The 25,937-nt window shown below is 47.6% G+C and overlaps 1 protein-coding gene across 1 annotated transcript in view; it reads left to right on the forward strand.

Moving 5' to 3' along the window:
* The first annotated feature begins 7,060 nt into the window (after positions 1–7,060).
* The window catches only part of LOC138257206 (uncharacterized), a 46,345-nt gene continuing 27,468 nt past the window's right edge, over positions 7,061–25,937 (forward strand). Inside the window, exons 1-4 of the mRNA XM_069205892.1 lie at positions 7,061–7,100; positions 11,822–12,093; positions 22,409–22,558; positions 25,829–25,916. Coding sequence (XP_069061993.1) covers positions 7,061–7,100; positions 11,822–12,093; positions 22,409–22,558; positions 25,829–25,916 — 550 coding nt within the window. The remainder of the gene's footprint in view (positions 7,101–11,821; positions 12,094–22,408; positions 22,559–25,828; positions 25,917–25,937) is intronic.

The following is a 25,937-nucleotide window of genomic DNA, read 5'->3' on the forward strand; positions in this document are numbered from 1 at the left end:
TTTGGACCAGTAACCCCCCCCCAGTTGAGATTTACAACAGCCATGGGGTGGCTAAGTGTGTTGTTGTGAGCATCGGTTACTTGGTACTGGTGACCAAGTAGGTGTTGTTCAGGGTGGACCAGTTTCTCTATGACCATAGTCACACTGGCACCAGTGTCCCTGTAGGCCTGAACCTCAACACCATTTATTAGGGGTAGCTGCTTGTACTTATCCATATTAAGGGGACAAGCAACTAAGGTGGCTAAATCAATAGCCCCCTCAGAGACTAACACAGCCTCTGTGGCCTCCCTAACAAGGCCAACCCCAACTAAGTTACCAATAGTGAGCCCAGCTACTCCCTTGGATTGGCTATTAGTAGGTTTGCTCCCACCACCACTGCTATTAGTAGGGACACTAGGTGTAGCAGTAGGGGTTGTAGTGGTAGGAGGCTTGGTTCCTTTCTTTGGACAACTGGGATCTGTTGTCCAATGGCCTTTTATTTTAGATAAATAGCACCATGGTTTCTTTTCATTGTTCTGATTAAAAGAGGATTTGGGCCCACCACCCCCACCAGAGTGTTTTTGTGGGCCTGATGAAGACTCATTTTTAGATTTGTCCCCACCCTTGTCAGAAGACTTACCATCCTTCTTTTTGTTGCCATCTTTGTCACCCCCTGAATGAACTTTTCTGTTCACCCTTGTTCTGACCCATTTGTCTGCCTTCTTTCCCAATTCTTGGGGAGAGGTCAGATCAGAGTCCACCAAGTACTGGTGCAACAAATCAGACACACAATTATTAAGAATATGCTCTCTCAGGATCAAGTTATACAGGCTGTCATAATCAGTAACTTTACTGCCATGTAACCACCCCTCCAAGGCCTTCACTGAATGGTCAATGAAATCAACCCAGTCTTGTGAAGACTCCTTTTTGGTCTCTCTGAACTTTATCCTGTATTGTTCAGTGGTTAAGCCATAACCATCCAGGAGTGCATTCTTAAGAACTTGGAAATTATTAGCATCATTTTCTTTCACAGTAAGGAGCCTATCCCTACCTTTTCCACTAAATGATAGCCATAGGATAGCAGCCCACTGCCTTTGAGGGACATCCTGTACAACACAGGCCCTCTCAAGTGCAGCAAACCACTTGTTAATGTCATCCCCCTCCTTATAAGGGGGAACTATCTTGTACAGATTCCTGGAATCATACTCTTTTGCAGGATGACTATGGGGAATACTGCTGCTGCCACCATGGGTTTCTAAACCCAGTTTCTGTCTCTCTTTCTCTACTTCTAAAGTCTGTCTATCCAAATCCAGCTGTTGCTTCTTGAGCTTCAGTCTGGTTTGTTCCACTCACAATCTATTGAGCTCCCTTTCTAACAATCTGTCATCAGGGTGGGTGGGAGGGACATGCCTTGAAACAGAAGTATGGTGAGAATGGACAGAAGGAGACCTGTCCCTTACAGAGGCCACCCTAACAGCTTGGCTAACAGAAACATCACTACCAGTATGGTGAGAATAAATGCTTTTGCTATGATGTGAGACAACACTATTTATATGGTGTGGCTCATCATCATTACCAACTATGCTAGACTGTCTAGTAATGGGCAGGCTAGGAAGTTTCTTTCCTGAATCTTTTCCTGGGGGAGTCCCTGGATCAGATTGAGAACCATTAGCTACTTTTTCAACAGATGGGGCACTTCTAGCCTTATCCTGTTCTCTAAGCATGTTAAGTAACAGTTCCAAGGAAGGATTCTTCCCTACACTCAAACCTCTCTCTACACAGAGACTCCTTGCTCCTTTCCAGCTAAGGTGGTCATATGCAAGTTTGGACAGATCAACATTTTGGCCTGTGCCAGACATTTTTAGAGAGAGTTAAAGTGATAGAAAAAGATAAAACGTTTGTCAGAGCTTTTAGAAAGACAGAGAAAAAAACTTTTTAAACTTTTTAGAACTTTTTAGAAAGTTAGAAGTACTTTTCAGCACTTAGAAAAGGGTGAAAAGAGGAAATGCAAAACTTTTTGGCTATGTGTATATACACTGACCTTGTTTTGTATATTTTTCTCTTATGAAAAGTACAATGACAAGAGTGGTAAGTAGTCTCAAAGCACTTATCCCACCGCTGCACAACCAATGTAGGAGGCTGGACTGGCTTGTAGTGAGTACCAAGGGGTACTTGCACCTTGCACCAGGCCCAGTTATCCCTTATTAGTGTATAGGGTGTCTAGCAGCTTAGGCTGATAGATAATGGTAGCTTAGCAGAGCAGCTTAGGCTGAACTAGGAGACGTGTGAAGCTACTACAGTACCACTTAGTGTCATATGCACAATATCATAAGAAAACACAATACACAGTTATACTAAAAATAAAGGTACTTTATTTTTATGACAATATGCCAAAGTATCTTAGAGTGTACCCTCAGTGAGAGGATAGGAAATATACACAAGATATATATACACAATAGCAAAAATATGCAGTATAGTCTTAGAAAACAGTGCAAACAATGTATAGTTACAATAGGATGCAATGGGGAAACATAGGGATAGGGGCAACACAAACCATATACTCCAAAAGTGGAATGCGAACCACGAATGGACCCCAAACCTATGTGACCTTGTAGAGGGTCACTGGGACTATTAGAAAATAGTGAGAGTTAGAAAAATAACCCTCCCCAAGACCCTGAAAAGTGAGTGCAAAGTGCACTAAAGTTCCCCTAAGGACAAAGAAGTCGTGTTAGAGGAATAATGCAGGAAAGACACAAATCAACAATGCAACAACTGTGGATTTCCAATCTAGGGTACCTGTGGAACAAGGGGACCAAGTCCAAAAGTCACAAGCAAGTCGGAGGTGGGCAGATGCCCAGGAAATGCCAGCTGCGGGTGCAAAGAAGCTTCTACTGGACAGAAGAAGCTGCGGTTTCTGCAGGAACGAAAAGGGCTAGAGACTTCCCCTTTGGTGGACGGATCCATCTCACTGTGGTGAGTCATGCAGAAGTGTTTTCCCGCCGAAAGAACACCAACAAGCCTTGCTAGCTGTAAATCGTGCGGTTAGCGTTTTTGGACGCTGCTGTGGCCCTGGAGGGACCAGGAGGTCGTAAATTGGACCAGGAGAGAGAGGGGACGTCGAGCAAGACAAGGAGCCCTCTCAGCAGCAGGTAGCAGCCGGAGAAGTGCCTGAAACAGGCACTACGAGGATGTGTGAAACGGTGCTCACCCGAAGTCGCACAAAGGAGTCCCACGTCGCCGGAGACCAACTTAGAAAGTCGTGCAATGCAGGTTAGAGTGCCGTGGACCCAGGCTTGGCTGTGCACAAAGGATTTCCGCCGGAGGTGCACAGGGGCCGGAGTAGCTGCAAAAGTCACGGTTCCCAGCAATGCAGCCCAGCGAGGTGAGGCAAGGACTTACCTCTACCAAACTTGGACTGAAGAGTCACTGGACTGTGGGGGTCACTTGGACAGAGTCGATGGATTCGAGGGACCTCGCTCGTCGTGCTGAGAGGAGACCCAAGGGACCGGTAATGCAGCTTTTTGGTGCCTGCGGTTGCAGGGGGAAGATTCCGTCAACCCACGGGAGATTTCTTTGGAGCTTCTGGTGCAGAGAGGAGGCAGACTACCCCCACAGCATGCACAAGCAGGAAAACAGTCGAGAAGGCGGCAGGATCAGCGTTACAGAGTTGCAGTAGTCGTCTTTGCTACTATGTTGCAGGTTTGCAGGCTTCCAGCGCGGTCAGCAGTTGATTCCTTGGCAGAAGGTGAAGAGAGAGATGCAGAGGAACTCGGATGAGCTCTTGCATTCGTTATCTAAAGTTTCCCCAGAGACAGAGACCCTAAATAGCCAGAAAAGAGGGTTTGGCTACCTAGGAGAGAGGATAGGCTACTAACACCTGAAGGAGCCTATCAGAAGGAGTCTCTGACGTCACCTGGTGGCACTGGCCACTCAGAGCAGTCCAGTGTGCCAGCAGCACCTCTGTTTCCAAGATGGCAGAGGTCTGGAGCACACTGGAGGAGCACTGGACACCTCCCAGGGGAGGTGCAGGTCAGGGGAGTGGTCACTCCCCTTTCCTTTGTCCAGTTTCGCGCCAGAGCATGGCTAAGGGGTCCCCTGAACCGGTGTAGACTGGCTTATGCAGAATTGGGCACATCTGTGCCCAAGAAAGCATTTCCAGAGGCTGGGGGAGGCTACTCCTCCCCTGCCTTCACACCATTTTCCAAAGGGAGAGGGTGTAACACCCTCTCTCAGAGGAAGTCCTTTGTTCTGCCATCCTGGGCCAGGCCTGGCTGGACCCCAGGAGGGCAGATGCCTGTCTGAGGGGTTTCGCAGCAGCAGCTGCAGTGAAACCCCAGGAAGGGCAGTTTGGCAGTACCAGGGTCTGTGCTACAGACCACTGGGATCATGGGATTGTGCCAACTATGCCAGGATGGCATAGAGGGGGCAATTCCATGATCATAGACATGTTACATGGCCATATTCGGAGTTACCATTGTGAAGCTACATATAGGTAGTGACCTATATGTAGTGCACGCGTGTAATGGTGTCCCCGCACTCACAAAGTTCAGGGAATTGGCTCTGAACAATGTGGGGGCACCTTGGCTAGTGCCAGGGTGCCCTCACACTAAGTAACTTTGCACCTAACCTTTACCAGGTAAAGGTTAGACATATAGGTGACTTATAAGTTACTTAAGTGCAGTGTAAAATGGCTGTGAAATAACGTGGACGTTATTTCACTCAGGCTGCAGTGGCAGGCCTGTGTAAGAATTGTCAGAGCTCCCTATGGGTGGCAAAAGAAATGCTGCAGCCCATAGGGATCTCCTGGAACCCCAATACCCTGGGTACCTCAGTACCATATACTAGGGAATTATAAGGGTGTTCCAGTAAGCCAATGTAAATTGGTAAAAATGGTCAGTAGCCTGTTAGTGACAATTTGGAAAGAAATGAGAGAGCATAACCACTGAGGTTCTGATTAGCAGAGCCTCAGTGAGACAGTTAGTCACTACACAGGTAACACATTCAGGCACACTTATGAGCACTGGGGCCCTGGGTTACCAGGGTCCCAGTGACACATACAACTAAAACAACATATATACAGTGAAAAATGGGGGTAACATGCCAGGCAAGATGGTACTTTCCTACACCTGTCTCCATCCTCTCACATAAGAGTCTACTCCACACCGAGAGGGACCCCTGTCTCCATCCTCTCACACGTCAGAGTCTGCTCCACACCGAGAGGGACCCCTGTCTCCATCCTCTCACACGTCAGAGTCTGCTCCACACCGAGAGGGACCCCTGTCTCCATCCTCTCACACATCAGAGTCTGCTCCACACCGAGAGGGACCCCCGTCTCCATCCTCTCACACATCAGAGTCTGCTCCACACCGAGAGGGACCCCTGTCTCCATCCCCTCACACATCATAGTCTGCTGAACACCGAGAGGGACCCATGTCTCCATCCCCTCACACATCAGAGTCTACTCCACACCGAGAGGGACCCCTGTCTCCATCCCCTCACACATCAGAGTCTGCTGCACACCGAGAGGGGACCCCTATCTCCATCCCCTCATACATCAGAGTCTGCTGCACACCAAGCGGGACCCCTGTCTCCATCCTCTCACACATCAGAGTCTGCTCCACACCGAGAGGGACCCCTCTCTCCATCCTCTCACACATCAGAGTCTGCTCCACACCGAGAGGGACCCCTGTCTCCATCCCCTCACACATCAGAGTCTGCTGCACACCGAGAGGGACCCTGGTCTCCATCCTCTCACACATCAGAGTCTGCTGCACACCAAGCGGGACCCCTGTCTCCATCCTCTCACACATCAGAATCTGCTCCACACCGAGAGGGACCCCTGTCTCCATCCTCTCACACATCAGAGTCTGTTGCACACCGAGAGGGACCCCTGTCTCCATCCTCTCACACGTCAGAGTCTGCTCCACACCGAGAGGGACCCCTGTCTCCATCCTCTCACACATCAGAGTCTGCTCCACACCGAGAGGGACCCCCGTCTCCATCCTCTCACACATCAGAGTCTGCTCCACACCGAGAGGGACCCCTGTCTCCATCCCCTCACACATCATAGTCTGCTGAACACCGAGAGGGACCCATGTCTCCATCCCCTCACACATCAGAGTCTACTCCACACCGAGAGGGACCCCTGTCTCCATCCCCTCACACATCAGAGTCTGCTGCACACCGAGAGGGGACCCCTATCTCCATCCCCTCATACATCAGAGTCTGCTGCACACCAAGCGGGACCCCTGTCTCCATCCTCTCACACATCAGAGTCTGCTCCACACCGAGAGGGACCCCTCTCTCCATCCTCTCACACATCAGAGTCTGCTCCACACCGAGAGGGACCCCTGTCTCCATCCCCTCACACATCATAGTCTGCTGAACACCGAGAGGGACCCATGTCTCCATCCTCTCACACATCAGAGTCTGCTCCACACCGAGAGGGACCCCTGTCTCCATCCCCTCACACATCAGAGTCTGCTGCACACCGAGAGGGACCCTGGTCTCCATCCTCTCACACATCAGAGTCTGCTCCACACCGAGAGGGACCCCTATCTCCATCCCCTCATACATCAGAGTCTGCTGCACACCGAGAGGGACCCCTGTCTCCATCCCCTCACACATCAGAGTCTGCTGCACACCGAGAGGGACCCCTGTCTCCATCCCCTCACACATCAGAGTCTGCTGCACACCGAGAGGGACCCTGGTCTCCATCCTCTCACACATCAGAATCTGCTCCACACCGAGAGGGACCCTGTCTATATCCTCTCACACACCAGAGTGTGCTGCACACAGAAAGCACTGATGTATTCCTCACAATGATACAATGACTCAAAGGCCCCTCAGCAGTGTGAACATGCACAGTACTGTTACACATGTGGGCAGAGTTGTGCTATTTGTGTTGTGACAATGCTGAAGACAGTAAGAGACACATCCCCTAAACTACAACTTGAAGAAGCATCCGAACCCCCTTGATTTCGTATTATTGATAATGTCACTTTTAATATTTACATACTGTTGCTTCCAAGAGTTGTTATACAACCATGTGTTTCACTTTTCACTTTCACCATTATACACAATGGAGTTCAAGTGTGTAGTTGTTCTTACGACTCTCCCAGGTAAGGGCCACATGTCTGTTTCTTTTCCTCTCTTTCTTCCCATAATTTCTTTGGTTATAGCAGTGTCTTGATATATGGTATTTACTAAGCACAATGTTTTATATGATGTAACTGCTTTGTTATAATATTGTGACTATTCAATAAATCTTTCCTTTAAACTTAAAAAAGGAATTGTTGAAAATATAACAGCTTGTCAGGGTCACTTAAATTAAGTGATTTATTCTCGAGTTTAGGTAAAGATTTGAATTATGTAGGTTTCAAGAAACTAAAGGCCAATTTTCCCATCAGTGTGTACTGGTGCAAAGTCAGCAAACATGATCGATACTAGCTCAGAGGGTTGCATTGCTTTTTATCTTCCAGTTAAGTTGCCTAAAATTAATGCAGACTAGCAGTGTGTGCTCCTTTGCGTTATTGTTCATCAAGGGGCATCTCATGGGCGCTACGTGGACTTTCCCACGGAACCACCCGTGGGGTGTCAGGCAAAACTATATCCACTAACATTGATAGACAGGGCTTTGCACAAATCACAACCTCCTGTAAGAAGGCAAACTAGCAGACAAGTTTCTTTGTTTCAAACTTTTCTAGATTTGCGTGTGTGCTGCACACATGCAAAGTGGGGAAAGGTTAAAAGTGAGTCTAAGTAGATTATGTGCCTCGGAAGGGCACCAGCCAGTAGAAAGCCTATGCCAGAGTCTCACACACACCTCTGCACTCTGGTTGAAGGGTTTGGTGGCTCTAGGCAGCCGGTAAGTGTCCTAGTGCTCGAGAAGAGAACAATATCACCAAGTGCTTTGTAGAGATACCACTGTCCTGCAGTGAAACCAGCAACTCCGGCTGCTGTGCTGAGGGAACACACAGATTGCTCTATATGTTTTGAGAAGAACTGATCAGAAGTCACTAAAATGAGCTACCCACAGCAGAACAATGCCAGGTAGATGTCATTGTTGGCTAGTCACCTCTCAGCTGATGATTGCCATGCTCAGGAATATGGAGGGGAGAATTCTTCCCAGGCTCTGTTCATATTCCTAACTTGAGAACCAGGTGAATGACTTTGTCTGCGGTGGGAGGCAACAACCTTACATATTTGAATGTAGATTACTCAGGATGTAAAGAACACCTACTTCCTTGGTCATGAAAGTATTTTGTTTCACGATTCATGCAAATTCATATTTACCGTACATCACAGACACAGTTCCCGAAGCAGAGCTTATTTCAAGAGTGAACCCAGAAGAGAAATGTGTCACAAATAAGTTCCATCTCTTTGGAGGCGGGAAGTTTGGGTCTGGCCTAAGACTGACTTCACCTCCCTCATCCAGGACTCTTGCTCTTCTTCCAGGATTTGTTATCATGTCGGGTCATATTGGGGAGTTTAGTAGGCTTACAGTGTGCATGCATACTTAGGATTAGGAGATGTTTGGGGCTAGAAGGGATGCCCCTTACACATTATGTGGATATGTGACAGCGTGCTCATCGCCTGAGACTAACTTCCCCATATTGAGGGAATCTCACAGTTTGCAATTCTTTGGACTGGACTGTCAGACTCAGGATTTGATGCAGTGGCCTGGCCCAAGGTCCAGAGGTGATGCACCAACATGTTGTGTGAGTGGCTGTGTGAGCATGTGACAGCTCCTGAGTCCAGAGCAGATCTTATACTGAGCTCTCCAAGTCCTGCATTTGAAGTGAGACAAACTTACCTTAGAAGGGACACTGGTTACACTGTTATACGTCAGATTATCAAGGACAGAAATACCTCTCTGCCAATAACTTCTACCAAAACACCAGCTGGAAAAGTGTTGTGAAGGAAGGAATGTAGAAGTGAGTACAGGGTTACTGGTCTTATCTCCACACAGGGGGGTCGCCAGAAACATGAAACACCCCACGCTGAGCCACATGGAGGAGGTGTCCCAGCAAAGGGAGCGATCCCAGCTCTTTCCATTACTGTTCACCAGACTGAAAAGCCTCCACATTGTGCATCTTACAGCAGGATTTGGAAAGAATGTGGCCCAAAACTGCACATTTACCACCACTGGTGACTTTCTTTGATGTACTCTTTCCCTTTTCTCTCCATCTTTCTTTCACACTTTGTGTATTTTTTCCCTCCCTTTTCATTCTCCTCTCATTCCTTTTTTCCATCTTTCTTCTGTTCTGTCCAATCTTATTTCAGGTGTCATTTGAGCTTTCTGTTCTTCTTTATATTCATTTCCCTTCCTGCTTTCCATATTTCCTTTCCTTTGTCCCATTCTCACATTATTGTTCCTTCCTTTCTTCGAACCATCCTCCTGTCCATCTGTTGCCCCTTCTCTCATCCCTCTTCTTCTTGAATTCCCTCCATTTGCTAATTCTTAATTTTATTTTCTTCCACCGCCTTCAACCCGTCTCTAATTTCTTTGTTCGATTATTCTATTATATACTCTGTTTTCCATTTCTTTCTCTCCTCACATTTGTATTTCTTTGTTTGTTTTTTTGTACCCCTTTTTCCAGGTTTCATTCTTTTCATCTCTCTCTCATTCTTTTTCCCTTTCTGTCCTTCTTTCCATTCTTCTCTTCTGCCTAACTTCATTCTACTTCCTCTTTACTTTACTTCTTTAATTTCTTATTTGCATTCTTCTTTCCTTCAAGCTATTTCACTGTATTTGCCTCTAACTTATTATTTCTCTTCCATTCTGTCTCCATTTTAACCATCTTTGAGCTCTTCCACCCCTTCCCCACTCCTCAGTCGTACCACGGTAATGTATCCTTCCGGATCTATAGGTCTTTTCTTCAGCCCTGCGAAAACCTGCAAGTCAGCGATGAAAGTTAAGAAGCGCCATACAATGATTTAATCTTCCTTAGGCACCCCCGCTTCAGCTGGCACACAAGGGCTTCGCTGCGCCCTTGTCTCCACATCCGCGTACCTTGAAGAGGTTATATGTATGTTGTCTGTAAGCTGTGGCATCTGAACAATAGGAGGTACGCCCAATAGTCCTGATGATGGCCCTGTTGAAACAGTGAAGGACCGAAACATCAACTGTCTGATCACTGTGCGAGAAACTGGATTATGAGTTGGGGTGGGTGGTCGTCCACCACAAGTAATGATCTCACTATTCTTGTTAGGACCAGCAAAGCTTTCAGTTTTAAGCCTGAGCTCAATCACTGGTAGCTATGGCACAAAGCAGACGGACGTAACTTAAGAAAATGTGTAAAACAATGAGATATATGAAAAGAATTAAAAGTAGAAAACAGCACAACATAAAACACCCACTACTATTTATAAAAAGAGAGAATATTTTAATGCACAGAATACTAAAAAGTGACAAAAAGAGTAAGTGGAGATCTGAGTTTTTACAGTTTTAATTACATTTTAGCATTAAAAACCATAAAGTGCCTCCCACAGGCAACTGGCCATGCAACCAGGACAAGGATAAGGTTTGAGGCTGACCGCAAAGGAGCGTGGGTTGGATACAAGGCCTAGGGAGGTGCCGGTCAAAGAGTTACCATTGAATTTAGAAGTTTTTCTGAATAAAAGGTGGCCATCGTTGAGTCACTTGCGAGACATACTGCGAGTTGGATCTGTGTTGGTTTGATGATGGCAAGGTTTTGAAGTGCATGGTCCCAGCATTGTCATCGACGAAGGAGAGAAAGTTGTGAGCAGGTGAAGGCCATTGTTCATGACCAGTAAGGATTAACCATCGACTGGTTTTGGCTCGATGTTGTTCTCGGTGAAGCCCTCTATCTTCAAATCATTTCTGGAAGTCAAATCTCCTTCAGTGGAACAAGCCAGTAACTTGGATCTTACCGCTTATTCAATGTGAACGGCTTCAGCTCGGCGTCGGTCCCTGTGTCCAGCTGGTTCTTCTGAGAAAAAGTAGGCAAACAGTTTCTAAGTCGCAGCTTTTGCAGTTTGGGCAGGAGGAATATACTCTAGCACCAGCCAGGTGTTCCAGGACCCCAGGAACAGTACTTGGGGGTCAGGACTCACTTTGACAGAAGCCTCCAGCAGGGTCCAAAGCAGGTCCAGTTGAAATCGGTCAGCTAGGCTTTTCAGGTAACTAGGCTTCTTGCAGAATTTCTGTCCCTGTAGATTTCCAGGAGGTAAGCCAACTGACCCTTGGTGTCTACATCCTAGCCCTGAGTAGAAGTGGGAGCAGGTCCAGCCCTTGAGGTTGTCCTCACAGATCTCAACAGCACAGTCCTTTTTCGGTCTTCCACAGCTACAGCTGTGTGCTGAAGAGAGGACTGGCCATTACCCATTTCTGCAGCACTTTCTGTTGTTTTACTGTAAACTATCGAACATTGTCCATCTCTACTTAAAACCAAGATGGCGGAACCTTTCTTCCCCTGTGCCGAGCTCCAATGCCCAATAGAGGTGTGGCCATGGAAATAAGGAACCCCATCCACCACTGGGCTTACTCAAAACTGGTTCTGCAGGCAGCTCCTCTCCCACTGGCTGGCTATCGGGACAATAGAGGGTCAGGTCCAGGTGTGAGCTACTTCTGCCAGGGACATGGTAGGTATTCTTTAAAGTTAATTAAATTCCTGGAGACAGGTCATTTGGCCATCCTGTCAGGGAAAGTCAACACCTCTCTCATTCACCTCCTGGGTGACAAGCAACACTGACAGAATAGCACATTTGTTCAGGCAGGAAAATGACTGTAGGCGGGTGTCGTGCACCTCGCCTACCGAGATACAGCCCTGGCGCCGGCGAAGTATCTCTTCACTCTCCATTACGCTTCGTCATGGAGATGCGTGGAGCCCGTACAGCGGCGCGCAACCGGACTTCCGGGTTGCCAGCTCAGGAAAAGGGGAGGACGCCATAAAGAAGGATGCCGGACCAGAGAGGGGACCGCAGACAAGGGAAGAAGACGAGCGAGCAGGAGAATTCCAGAGTGTGGAGCCGCCTCAGGACGAACCAAGGAGGAAGGAGCAGGAGCCCTGCACTCACGCCAGAGTGGGAGAAAACTCCCGAGAAGACGAGGAATCCTGCCACGACCCAGGAGGGTCATGGCTAAACAAGGTACAGGGCTTGTTCAGGGGCACTCGCACTAAAGGGGTAGGAGGGAGGAGAAAGGAGGATAAAGGAACTGGGGAGGGTGGAAGGAGAACAGGGCAGCTTGGGTTGGGGAACTGGGAGCTCGGGAGCCACAGAGCACGTCAAACACCCTGCACTACCATGACACAGCCCCAGTAATCGCCGAGGTTTTGTTCTCTCTCTTTTTCTGACCCGAACCCCGTAACAACACCAACCCCTGTCGTTCCTTTCCTCACACCCCTCCCTTATACTAATAAGATAACAAAGATAGTAACTTACCATTCCACTTACCAAGACCTGTCCTGTTGTTCTGCCGAGAGTCCACGGGCATCCAGGAAGAAGCCGTCAGCAGACCACCACCTATAAGAAGGACAGAAGGAAATATTGAGGACCTACACCACCCACTGTGCCCCTAAACCAGAGACTCCCCGGCGAAAAGACTAAAGGGAAAAGACTAAGGAGAAAACCAGCTTCTATTTTGAACATCTTTATTCAGAATCAATAAACCTTGGCTTCGGCCTTATAAACCCTTACAAACTGAGTCAGAGCCTATTTCTAAAAGTGTAACTTTCAAAAAAGTATATAAAATCTGACTTGACCATTAAATTGGATTTGAAAATACTATTAAAATGTGTTCTTGAATTATTTTTCTAGATATTCCCACACTGAAGTTAGGCATTACAGGGTGTTGCAATGTAGCCTGGTATGTCCTTGTGGGAGAGCCAGCCTGGCCGCAATGAAGAACAACTTTGGAGGTTTTTCACTGCCAGACATAAAATATAAAATACAGATGCACTACTTTTTAAATGCTATACAGCCTATGTGCATTTAGAGCCTACCTTAGCGACAGGGCCACTGGAATTATGTGAGTCTGTGCCACGGCTTTTTATCCCATAGTTATGGATTTGCTACATTTGATAACATAACCCATTGTCTGCTCCATAATGTGCAGGTTTTAACAGAACAATTGTTCTAGCTCAAACGGGTCAAAAGTTACTAAAAATTCTGTGATGTGTTTGTGAGCATCGGAAGGCAATTTGGAAAGGTTAACTGGTCATCTTTGGTTTGCTTATGTCTGTATTTAGTTGTAAAACTGACACTAATGGGGTGAAACATTTGCCCAGACGCTATTACTATTTGTTAAAATGACAAGTGTCCCTGCTTGAGGTTGACTTATAAGCAGGGCCTCTGGAATTATGCAATTCTGCAGCCGCAGTGATTTTTGCATGAATATAGATTTGCCACATTTGCCACATAATTCATCATCTGCCGAACAATCTGCAGAATTTATTTTAAAAATTGTTTCTAGCTCAAACGGTTCACAGGTTACTAGCAATGTGACTTCACGTGTTGCCACTGAGTGGAAAGTCCTTTGCAAAGCTGTAGTATTCCCCTTTCTGTTGCTTATTGCTATATTTTGATGCTAAACGGGCTCTAATAAGGTGCAAGCAATACTCAGAGAGTGTTTAAAGTTGAAAAATGATGAAATGAAGAAGTGATACTATTACAAAATGTGCTGCATTATGCCGCGTAACTTGGCCCTCTCCTGACGCATAATTCCAGTGGCCCTCCTTATATGTATTAAAAAAAGGTCTAGGCCTGGCAAGAAGTTTATTTGGCCAGACCCATTTGGCAAAAGCTGCACACCCAGGCTGCAGGAGCAGTCCCGGAGACTTGTTTTGCATTGTCACTTTAGTGCTGGCACAATATGTGCTGCAGCCCACTAGTGGCATTTAATTTACACTTTTGTACCATATACTAGGGACGTATAGGTAGGTGAAATATGCCGGTCAGGAGTGCGGTCAATTTTGACATGCTAAGGGGACACAGCACATGCACTGGGGCCTGGGTGCAGTGTCCCAGGGTAGAGTCAATAAACCATCTGCATCAGTTCAAACAATAATGGGACTGATTATGCCAAAAAGAGGCATCTCTTACACACTGTAAGGGCCAGTGGCTGAAATCCTACTCCATAGTGCCCCTTTGTGTGGAAAATGCTTGATTATGTCCATTACTAATAGATCTTCTCTCATTTTTGATCGATGTAGTATAATATAGAAGCATTATATATTGTATTTTTCATGGTGTCTATTTATCTGCATTTAGATTAATATAAATAAAAGGCTCACTTGTATTTTTGTGCCCCCTCACAGGTAACAATCCTCAGTGGGAGAGGAGCTTCCTGCAGAACCAGTTTTGAGTAATCCCAGTAGGGGATGGGGTTCCTTTTTTCCATGGCCACACCTCTATTGGGCATGGGAGCTCGGCACAGGGGAAGAAAGGTTCCGCCATCTTGGTTTTAAGTAGAGATCGGCAAATCCTCACTGCTGTGTGTATTTCTCTTGCCTTTTTACATTTCACATTTTTTATTAATTTGATGTATGTGGCTACGTTTCTGCCATAGAAATGGCATATACATACATGTTTTTCAAAGTGATCTGTTTTATATATAATAGGCATACCCCAGGGATATATTTTGATAATTGATTCTACTCTACCCAACCTCTGTGGGCATTGTGGGTAAAATGTTTTAGGTTTGATGCAGAATTATATTGAGAGAAACAGGGAGAACTAAAAGGGGACACTAGGCACTAGGAGTGTGACACTGGAAGTGGGCATGGATGGAGAGATGGGCACACATGAGCAGGGCGACAGGCACTAGGAGTGTGTCACTGGAAGCGTGGCATGGATGGAGAGGGTGGCACAGATGCCCAGGACGATGGGCCCTAGGAGAGTGACAGTATACGTGTGGCATGGATGGAGAGGGGCACAGATGCCCAGGACGATAGGCCCTAGGAGAGTGACACTGCTGAGAAGTGTGAGGGGGATTAGTACTATGTGAGGGTGGCGAGGGTGGCACAGATGCCCAGGACGACAGGCAGTAGGAGAGTGACACTGATGAGAAGTGTGAGGGGGATTGGTACTATGTGAGGGTGGCGAGGGTGGCACAGATGCCTAGGGCGACAGGCCGTAGGAGAGTGACAATGATGAGAAGTGTGTGAGGGGGATTGGTACTATGAGAGGGTGGCGAGGGTGGCACAGATGCCCAGGACGAGAGGCCCTTGGAGAGTGACACTGATGAGAAGTGTGAGGGGATTGGTACTATGTGAGGGTGGCGAGGGTGGCGAGGGTGGCACAGATGCCCAGGGCGAGAGGCCCTAGGAGAGTGACACTGCTGAGAAGTGTGAGGGGGATTGGTACTATGAGAGGGGTGGGGAAGGTGGCACAGATGCCCAGGGCGAGAGGCCGTAGGAGAGTGACACTGATGAGAAGTGTGAGGGGATTGGTACTATGTGAGGGTGGCGAGGGTGGCACAGATGCCCAGGGCGAGAGGCCCTAGGAGAGTGACACTGCTGAGAAGTGTGAGGGGGATTGGTACTATGTGAGGGTGGTGAGGGTGGCACAGATGCCCAGGGCGAGAGGCCGTAGGAGAGTGACACTGATGAGAAGTGTGAGGGGTTGGTACTATGTGAGGGTGGCGAGGGTGGCACAGATGCCCAGGACGACAGGCCCTTGGAGAGTGACACTGCTGAGAAGTGTGAGGGGATTGTTACTATGTGAGGGTGGTGAGGGTGGCACAGATGCCCAGGGCGAGAGGCCGTAGGAGAGTGACACTGATGAGAAGTGTGAGGGGTTGGTACTATGTGAGGGTGGGGGTGTGTGAGGGATCTGGGTTTATAAGGAAGGGCAGGTGATAGGGACTGCTAGTGTGACGTGGACTGGAAGTGTTACCGAGGCCAGGTGTGTGATAGGGATGAGACAGGAATTATGAGTGTTCCCCGAGAAGGAGGGGGAGAAGGGGAGGCTGGAGTGTGGCAGAGTCTCCCTGAGACTTCTCAGCAGCTTGGGGCACGCAGAGGCTGGGTGTGCCCTGGATGAACCCTCCATCTGGAACAGTTCCTGGTGGCCAGAGATACTAGGGGTACTGCCCACCCCCCAGACTCCGTTACAAATCTTGGAGTACCAGTGGAGACCAAGTTATCGTTTGACCTTCAGGCCAGCCGTACAGTATTCACTTGGTTTTGGATTATTGGACTTTGGGGAAGGTGTCCCCCTTTTTCCCTCTGGATCACGCAGGCAGGTGGTCTGGCCTTGATTTCCTCTAGACTAGACTATTGCAATGCACTTTATCTGGGGGTCAGTACAACTGTAACTGCTAACTACAGATAGTACAGAATGCAGCCAAGGCTGATACTTGCTAAACACCGATGCGCCTCGGCGGGATCTCCAACCTCATTGGCTACCGGTGAGCAGACGCGTCATCTTTAAGGCTTTATGCATTGCCCATAGGGCGGTGCAAAGTATGGGCCCAGGGAACTGACAAAGATGGTCCAGAAATATATCCCCTCTAGACATCTGTGGTCTGCTAGTTACAACCTTCTAGTCCTTCCCAAAGTTAGGAAGACCAGGTTGGGGGGGGCAGGACTTTTTCCGTGGCCGCAGCAGGATTGTGGAATTCTCCGCAGGAGCCAATAGTCATTCACAGGAACACAATAGTTTTCGGAACTTCGGTTGAAGGCCTGGCTTGGAACTCTTTACTTTATGGCTAGTAACTGTTCCTTCTATAGGAGTTTTTCTTTCTGTCTTTTTCCTTTGGAGACTTCCTCTCTGTAGTGCCTTGAAGCCCTACGGTAACTGTGCGCTTTATAAATCTATAGCATTTCATTCCATTGGTCTAATCTGTAAATCCCACACACCACAGCAGTTTTAGTGGCATGGGATGCAGCGGTCCCTTGCAGTTCTAGGACACATAACTCCTTTTACTTGAGGCGGGGTGTGGTGCCACACCGACAGATGTCGCTGCAGGGCTCCCACCAGCAGCCACAAGTCCCATCAACCTGATGTACAAACCTACTCACTGTTAATCTTGGGTTCCAGAGTAGCACAGCACGCTGAAAAAGCGCTTTACTGCCTCGTCAGGGGTCGCAAGCGTTATTTATGTTGAATATCTGGCCTGGAGCTGGCCCTTTTGGACTCAGGCTGGACTCCCCTTCCACAGTCCATGAGTTCAGAAACTCACTAAAAATTAAACGTGGAAGATGTGATCGCAAAACATCTGGTCGGAGCATTCATAGGGCGCTGAATGTGAGCGGGCCCTGCCCACACCCCAGATACTGCCCTGGGTCTCCCAATCACCCCGAATCACATCAAGGGCTTCTGTGTCCCACCGGCGGCGGCCATCTTTAAAGGGCCAAGTAGAGCCAAGATCACCCGTGACGACTGGCGACCCTCTGGTGCCTCCCGGCTAAGGGTGTAGTATAGCCCGTTGCGTAGGTACATGCACATACATACGTGCATACACGCATACATACATACACACATGCATACATACATAACTTCGTGCATACAGGCAGCCAGATCAGACAAGGAGATAAAGGGATGAGAAATGAGGATTAGAGACTGTCTCCTGCGGTGCACAAATGTCTGGGGCCGTTTCTAACACAAATGTGACCAACACCTGTCTGTGTGTGTGTCTCTGTGTGTGGCGTGTGCACGCGTGTGTGTGTGTGTGGGGGGGGGTGATGTGCATGTGCACGTGTGTGTGTGTGTGTGTGTCTGTGTGTGGCGTGTGCAAGTGTGTGTGTGTGTTTGTGGGGGGGGGGGGGGTGATGTGCGTGTGCACATGTGTGTTGTGTGTGTCTGTGCACCTGCGTGTGTGCCTGTGCATGTGCGTGCTTGTCAGACGCCGCCAAGGGAGAGATCCGCCCTCCTGGAGTCTGGTGGCCTCTTCTACAGAGCGTGTGCGCTAGATGTGCTCTATGGAAACACAGACAGATTCATTCATACATTGGGTGTGACAGGGGACGTGTAGCAGGCGGAAGGCTGACTCCATGATGGACCACCGTAGTGAGGCCCTGAAGGTGTGTGCAGCTGTAGAACCTGCACCCAGCCAGGTGTAACTGGAAGGTGGACACCCTATGTCACCCTGGATAGGTCCATGTCATGATACTCACATACTCTGGCAGGCCCATACTCTGATACTCACGTACTCTGATAGACTCACCCTCCGATAGGCCTATGCTATGATACTCATCCTCTGATAGGCCCATGCTCTGAAACTCAGCCTCTGATAGCCTCATCCTTTGATAGGCTCATCCTCTGATAGGCCCATACTCTGATACTCACGTACTCTGATAGGCTTATCCTTTGATAGGCCCATCCTCTGATACTCAACCTCTGAGAGGATCATACTCTGATAGGCCCATCCTCTGATACTCACATACTCTCGTAGGTTCATCCTCTGATACTCATATACCATGATAGGCTCATCCTCTGATAGACTCATCCTCTGATAGACTCATCCTCTGATAGGCTTATCCTCTGATTGTCTCATCCTCTGATAGGCCCATGCACTGATAGGCTTATCCTCTGATAGTCTCATCCCCTGATAGGCCCATACTCTGATAGGCTTATCCTCTGATAGGCGCATACTATGATAGGCTCATCCTCTAATAGTCCCATGTTCTGATAGGCTCATCCTCTCATAGGCCCACACTCTGAAAGCGTCATCCTCTTATAACCTCATCCTCTGATAGGCCCATGCTCTGATACTCAGCCTCTGAGAGGATCATACTCTGATATGCCCATGCTCTGATACTCACATACTCTGATAGATGAATCCTCTGACACTCACATACTCTGATAGGCCCATACTCTTATAGGCACATGCTCTGATACTCACATGCTCTGATAGGTTCATCCTCTCATGTTCACATTATGAAAGGGTCGTACTATGCTACTCATATATGTGATACATCATGCTCTGATAGGGTCATCCTCTGATGTTCACATTATGATAGGCTCATACTATGATACTCATATATGTGATACTCACATGCTCTGATAGGGTCATCCTCTGATGTTCACATTATGATAGGCTCATACTATGATACTCATATATGTGATACATCATGCTCTGATAGGGGCATCCTCTGATGATCACATTATGTTTGGCTTGTACTATGATACTCATATATGTGATACGTCATGCTCTGATAGGGACATCCTCTGAAAGGTTCATCTTCTGATGTTCACATTATGATAGGCTCGCACTATGATACTCATATATGTGATATTCACATGCTCTGATAGGGTCATCCTCTGATGTTCACATTATGAGAGGCTTATACTATGATGCTCACATATGTGATAGGCTCATACTCTGATACTCACATGCTCTGATAGGTTCATCCTCTGATGTTCACGTTATGGTATGCTCATACTGTGATACTCATATATGTGATATGTTATGCTCTGATAGGGTCATCCTCTGATGTCCACATTATGATTGGCTTGTACTATGATACTCATATATGTGATACATCATCCTCTGAAAGGTTCATCTTCTGATGTTCACATTATGACAGGCTCATACTATGATACTCATATATGTGATACATCATGCTCTGATAGGGTCATCCTCTGATGTTCACATTATGATTGGCTCATACTATAATACTCATATATGTGATACATCGTGCTCTGATACTGTCATCCTCTGATGTTCACATTACGATAGGCTTATACTATGATTCTCACATATGTGATACGTCATGCTCTGATACTCACATGCTCTGGTTCATCCTCTGATGTTTACGTTATGATAGGTTCATGCTATGATACTCATATATGTGATATGACACGCTCTGATACTCTGATATCCACATGTTCTGATAGGTTCATTCTCTGATGTTCACATTACGGTAGGCTCATTCTATGATGCTCACATATGTGACACGCCATGCTCTGATACTCACATGCTCTGGTTCATCCTCTGATGTTTACGTTATGATAGGTTCATGCTATGATACTCATATATGTGATACGTCATACTCTGATACTCACATTCTCTGATAGGTTCATCCTCTGATGTTCACATTACGGTAGGCCCATACTATGATACTCATATATGTGATACGTCATGCTCTGATACTCACATGCTCTGGTTCATCCTCTGATGTTTTAGGTTATGAGAGGTTCATGTTTTAATACTCATATATGTGATAAGTCACGCTCTGATACTCACATGCTCTGATAGGGTCATCCTCTAATGTTCACATTAGGTTTATACTATGATACTCATATATGTGATACGTCATGCTCTGATAGGTTCATCCTCTGATGTGCACATTATGATAGTATCATACTATGATACTCACATGTGTGATAGAGTCATCGTTTGCTGTTCACATGATAGGTTCATACTCTGATACAGTACACTAGTCTCATACTCTGATACTAACATACTGTGATAGAATTATACTCAGATACTCACATGCTCTGATAGAGGCATCTTCTGGTGTTCACATGATAGGCTCATACTCTGATACGCACATACTGTGATAGAATTATACTCTGATGCTCTGATAGGTTCATCCTCTGATGTTCACATTATGATAGGCCCATACTATGATGCTCACATATGTGATAGGCTCATAAGCTGATACTCACATGCTCTGATAGGTTCATCCTCTTATAGTCACACAATGATATCATCATAGTGTGATACTCACACTAGGATAGGCTCATACTATAATACATACTATGATAGGTTCATTCTCCGATGTGCACATTATGACAGGCTCATACTATGATACTCATATATGTGATACGTCATGCTCTGATAGGTTCATCCTCTTATACTCACACAATGATATCGTCATAGTGTGATACTCACACTGGATAGGCTCATACTATAATACATACTGTGATAGGTTCATTCTCCGATGTGCACATTATGACAGGCTCATACTATGATACTCATATATGTGATACGTCATGCTCTGATAGGGCCATCCTCTGATGTTCACATTATGATAGGCTTATACTATGATGCTCACATATGTGATAGGCTCATACTCTGATACTCACATGCTCTGATAGGTTCATCCTCTGATGTTCACATTATGATTTGTTCATACTATAATACTCATATATGTGATGCATCGTGCTCTGATAGGGTCATCCTCTGATGTTCACATTACTATAGGCTTATACTATGATGCTCACATATGTGATACGTCATGCTCTGATACTCACATGCTCTGGTTCATCCTGTGATGTTTACGTTATGATAGATTCATGCTATGATACTCATATATGTGATACGACACGCTCTGATACTCACATGTTCTGATATGTTCATTCTCTGATGTTCACATTATTACGTCATGCTCTGATACTCACATGCTCTGGTTCATCCTCTGATGTTTACGTTATGATAGGTTCATGCTATGATACTTATATATGTGATACGTCATACTCTGAAACTCACATGCTCTGATAGGTACATCCTCTGATGTTCACATTATGGTAGGCCCATACTATGATACTCATATATGTGATACGTCATGCTCTGATACTCACATGCTCTGGTTCATCCTCTGATGTTTACGTTATGAGAGGTTCATGCTATGATACTCATATATATGATACGTCATACTCTGATACTCACATGCTCTGATAGGTTCATCCTCTGATGTTCACATTATGGTAGGCCCATACTATGATACTCATATATGTGATACGTCATGCTCTGATACTCACATGCTCTGGTTCATCCTCTGATGTTTACGTTATGAGAGGTTCATGCTATAATACTCACATATGTGATACGTCACGCTCCGATACTCACGTGCTCTGATAGGGTCATCCTCTAATGTTCACATTAGGCTTATACTATGATACTCATATATGTGATATGTCATGCTCTGATAGGTTCATCCTCTGATGTGCACATTATGATAGGATCATACTATGATACTCACATGTGTGATACGTCATGCTCTGATAGGGCCATCCTCTGATGTTCACATTATGAGAGGCTCATACTCTGATACAGTACAATAGGCTCATACTCTATAATACTCTGATACTCTCATTCATTGATAGGCTCATTAACCTTCAGGATACGTTTGCAGCGCCCTTGCAGAGAGGCGAAGACAGTGTCGTACTTCGGATTGCTGTGCTCTGATTGCTGTGCTCTGATTTCTGTGCGCTGATTTCTGTACGCTAATTTCTGTGCGCTGATTTCTGTGCTCTGATTTCTGTGCGCTGATTCATATTTTTACGAGATGATCTCTACGTTTCAAGCTTTTGAGATGGGTAAGAGTATTTCTTCCGTCTGAGGTCCCACGCTTGCGCAGGATCACACATGTGCAGATGCCCTGACCTCCTTCCTTCGCTGCCCGCTGTACCCGGGGTCAGGCTGGTGGTGTGTGCTAGATACCCAGAGCAGGGCCCTGGTACCTGCACACACGAGGGGTTGACACGCTTCTTTACCACCGGTCTCACGTTTCAGGGCAGGAACACAGCGGTGAGTGACGTGTCGCAGCGCTTCCTTGTAATTTGCATCGGTGGCGCTATATCTGCAGAGGCCCCTCAGCATCACTCACCGGTTGGCACAGCTGCCCAGGAGAGCAGGAGACAGGCATTGGTCCTCGACTGGAAGGTAAGCGCTGCCCACGTCTGAGACGGGGACAGAGACCCTTGGACAAGGGATGGTAGTGCTACACCTATTGGGGGGGGGGGGGGGGGGAGTGTCACTCTTGGATGGGCACTCAGCAGGAGCTGCACAGGGGGTTTCACTCCTAGAGGGGCAGCAAGCAGGAGCTGCAGGGGCGTGTCACTCCTGGAGTGGCAGCCAGCAGGAGCTGTAGGGGGGTCACTCTTGGAGGGGCACTCAGCAGGAGCTGCACAGGGGGTGTCACTCCTAGAGGGGCAGCCAGCAGGAGCAGCAGGGGGGTGTCACTCCTGGAGGGGCAGCCAGCAGGAGCTGTAGGGGGGCCACTCCTGGAGGGACAGACAGAAGGAGCTGCACGGGGGGTTGCAAGGGACATACACACACACATGGGTGTCAGGGAGGGGTGCCGGGGCAGCAGCTCGTATCCCAAGCTCTTCGTGGTCACCCCAGGCACTCCCTGACTACCCATGCTTAGGGGTCACGCGGGCCAACACAAGAGACTGAGAACCAGGGCTTTCAGTGGGGCGGGTCCCTCGGGGCCTCAGACCCAGCAGTAATGAAAAGCATGTTGAACCGGGTCCCTGTGGACCCTGTACCCCAAACCTGACAGGACAAACATTGATGGATTCCTGGAGAGTGTCAGCGGGGTACCCCTGCTCACATTGCACATCCTTCACTTGGTTTAGTACCCCAAGAGTGTTTTCTTTTTCTGCAGTTCCTTTCCATGCAGCGTATTCTCTTGTGTACTAGGGACTGTGAACTGGGTGCCTGAGGGTGTCTGAGCTCAGGGCCTTGCTGGTTACAAAGCCCTGCACAACACAGGACCTGAATACCTGGACAGCCGCAGACACTGTTATTGTAGGTCTGCGTTACATGTTGCCAGGTTGTTACCCTCCTGGGAATGGGTGCTCTCGTTCTCTGCCCCTCTCACGCCCGCCCGCTGCAGCAACGCTCCAAAGTTTGCGATGCACCGTATCATAACCAGTGCTTAATTTGTAAATAAAGAGGTGCCGGTGCTCAAAGCCCTTCTCTTAAACACGAGGCTGCTGTAATTAAATCTGCCAGTACTGAATACTGAGGCAGCGTAATCCTGAAGCCATCTCGGGCCTCTTCAATCCATTTACGGCCACCCCTGCCCCTTCAGCTCATCCTGCAGCTTTCTGCTTTCTCCCTTTGTGACGCTTTTTCGTTTTTCCTTCTTCCGTCATTTCCATATGTGTCTTTTGCTCGCAGCAAATGCTTGAGGCAGAAGAATAAACCCCGGCCCTCACAAATAAGTGCCGGTGCTCAGCACCGGAAACAACAAGCACAAATTAAGCACTGCTCATAACACAACAACACAGGGTCTGTTGTTACAAACCTCTGAGGTCTGGGAGACTGATGTAACTCGGAGTGATGTATGGAATGAGAGATCACGCGTGCTTATGTAGGACGGCTCCTTCGGGGTGAGTTACAGTGAATAGGCCACCGAGGAGTCATTGCTGCTGTAAGCAGGGCACGGCCAGTGGGCCATCTCCAGGGCACCAGGTTGGCAGTGGGACATGTGTAGAATGTACAAAGTTCCTCTTAGCGAGCACAGTCCGGCGTACATTCTGATTACTGGCCATAGTTTGTGGTGTCTCGCTGTTCCCACATCTCCTCACTTGGGTAGTTTTTCTACCCAAAGCAGCAACATTTCCTCCTGGTGGCCAACATGTTTTTAAGGTGCTACTTGGGGCTAGACCTGCATGTGCCTTGTTCTTGGGAGTTGTATTCACCTCCGTTTCCTTCTCGTCCTTGGGTACCGGGAGGGTCACACTTATTTCGATGTGGAGCGGATCCCTCTTACTTTGAAAGTTGTGCTCCGTTCTTTGTGTGGGTATTGTGGTGGCACTGATTGCAGGGTGAGCTGCCCAGTTGCACTGGTGAGTGTGAGGCTGGTTTAGATATACTTATGCCAGCAATAAGAACACGAGAGATGTCTCCTGCTAAATGTAGAGGTGGCATTTTGGGGGCAGTGTGTAATTTGTAAAAACATAAATGCAGAGCCCCAAACTTTTTCTTAGGGTGCCATTGCTGGACGCCAAGGATTTTTTAGTTCTCCAGACTTGCTTGTTCTTGCAGGTTCTGTTTTTCACCCACTTTTCTGGCTTCATCATTGTCTTCCTTTCTCTCTTTCTCCCTTCTCCCGTCTCTCTCTCTTCCTTTGGGTCGTGGTCTGTTGGTAAAAATGAGCCCCAGTCTCCTACAACAGATGGAGGTCCCACCACACACACGTTGTAGTGGGCGTGGCTGAGTAAACATACTCTGCATAGGAGAGCGGACCCGCCTCCGGAGAGCGCAGGCAGCTGACGAAATCACATCTACATGGAAAGGCGCTGCATATGGAATATTACACCTAGTGGCGTTAGTTTCTTCAGTCCTTGAGTAAAGGAAGCTTTACGCTGAGAAAAGACAACATTGTTTTATGTGTAGCTTACGAAAGTGTGAGTCTTCGGCCTAAATCAGGAGCGTTCGCATGTATACGTGTAATGCACTGATATGTACTCACAATAGTCCTTCTAAACGTATGTGTGAGGTCTTAAGATTTGATGTCTCTTCTTGTGATGTCACTTCCTGTAAAGTCATGGATAGTGATGCCACTTCCTATGATGCCGCATGTGATGTCACATGTGTGATGTCATGCACCGTGGTGGCACTTGCACACTGCCTAAGTTGGTTGGTCCCTGCACTTCTTTGTGGATTTATGCCCTGGATTCGACCTCAATTAACTCAGTCACTGGTCATAGAATGCCAACATCAGCAGCCCAAAGAGGATGGTACTAACACGGGTTCAGTAAGCCACGTAATGAAAACACTAAGGGAGGTAACTAGACCAGGGATGGCTGTGCTAAACCCATCACCTGCTGCTCCCACACTAGAGTCTGGATCCCCTCCAGCCCCAGCAGATGCTTCTAAGAATCAGGGAAGAGACCTCAGTCCAGCAAAGATCTCAACTCTTTCTCTCCCCACAGAGACAGGAAACAGCACTGGAGGATGCTGGGCCTGGCAGCCCTTGAGTGGCAGCAGCTGGGGTGGGCGGGGCGTACCTTTTCAGCACCTCTGGTGTTTTCTGTCTCTGTAATGGTCATGACACGGTTGAGGAAGGTGGACTCACTGAGGGCAGCTCACAGATGGCCTGGTTTGCAGGCACGCAAAGGGAGAGGGCATGGCGCCCTCAGGTACGGTGTGGCCCTGCTGGGCGACTCAGAACATTAATGATTTCCACTCTGCCCACAGGAAGCGGAAGCGGAGAGCTGCACCATGTCTCCACGAACCCTCTTCCTGTCGCTGCTCATCGTCTACTGTGTCCTGGCGGAGTCCTATGGTAAGGGACGTGTTTGTGTGA

This window comes from Pleurodeles waltl, chromosome 1_2, assembly GCF_031143425.1.
Source record: "Pleurodeles waltl isolate 20211129_DDA chromosome 1_2, aPleWal1.hap1.20221129, whole genome shotgun sequence".
Classification (NCBI taxonomy): Eukaryota; Metazoa; Chordata; class Amphibia; order Caudata; family Salamandridae; genus Pleurodeles; species Pleurodeles waltl.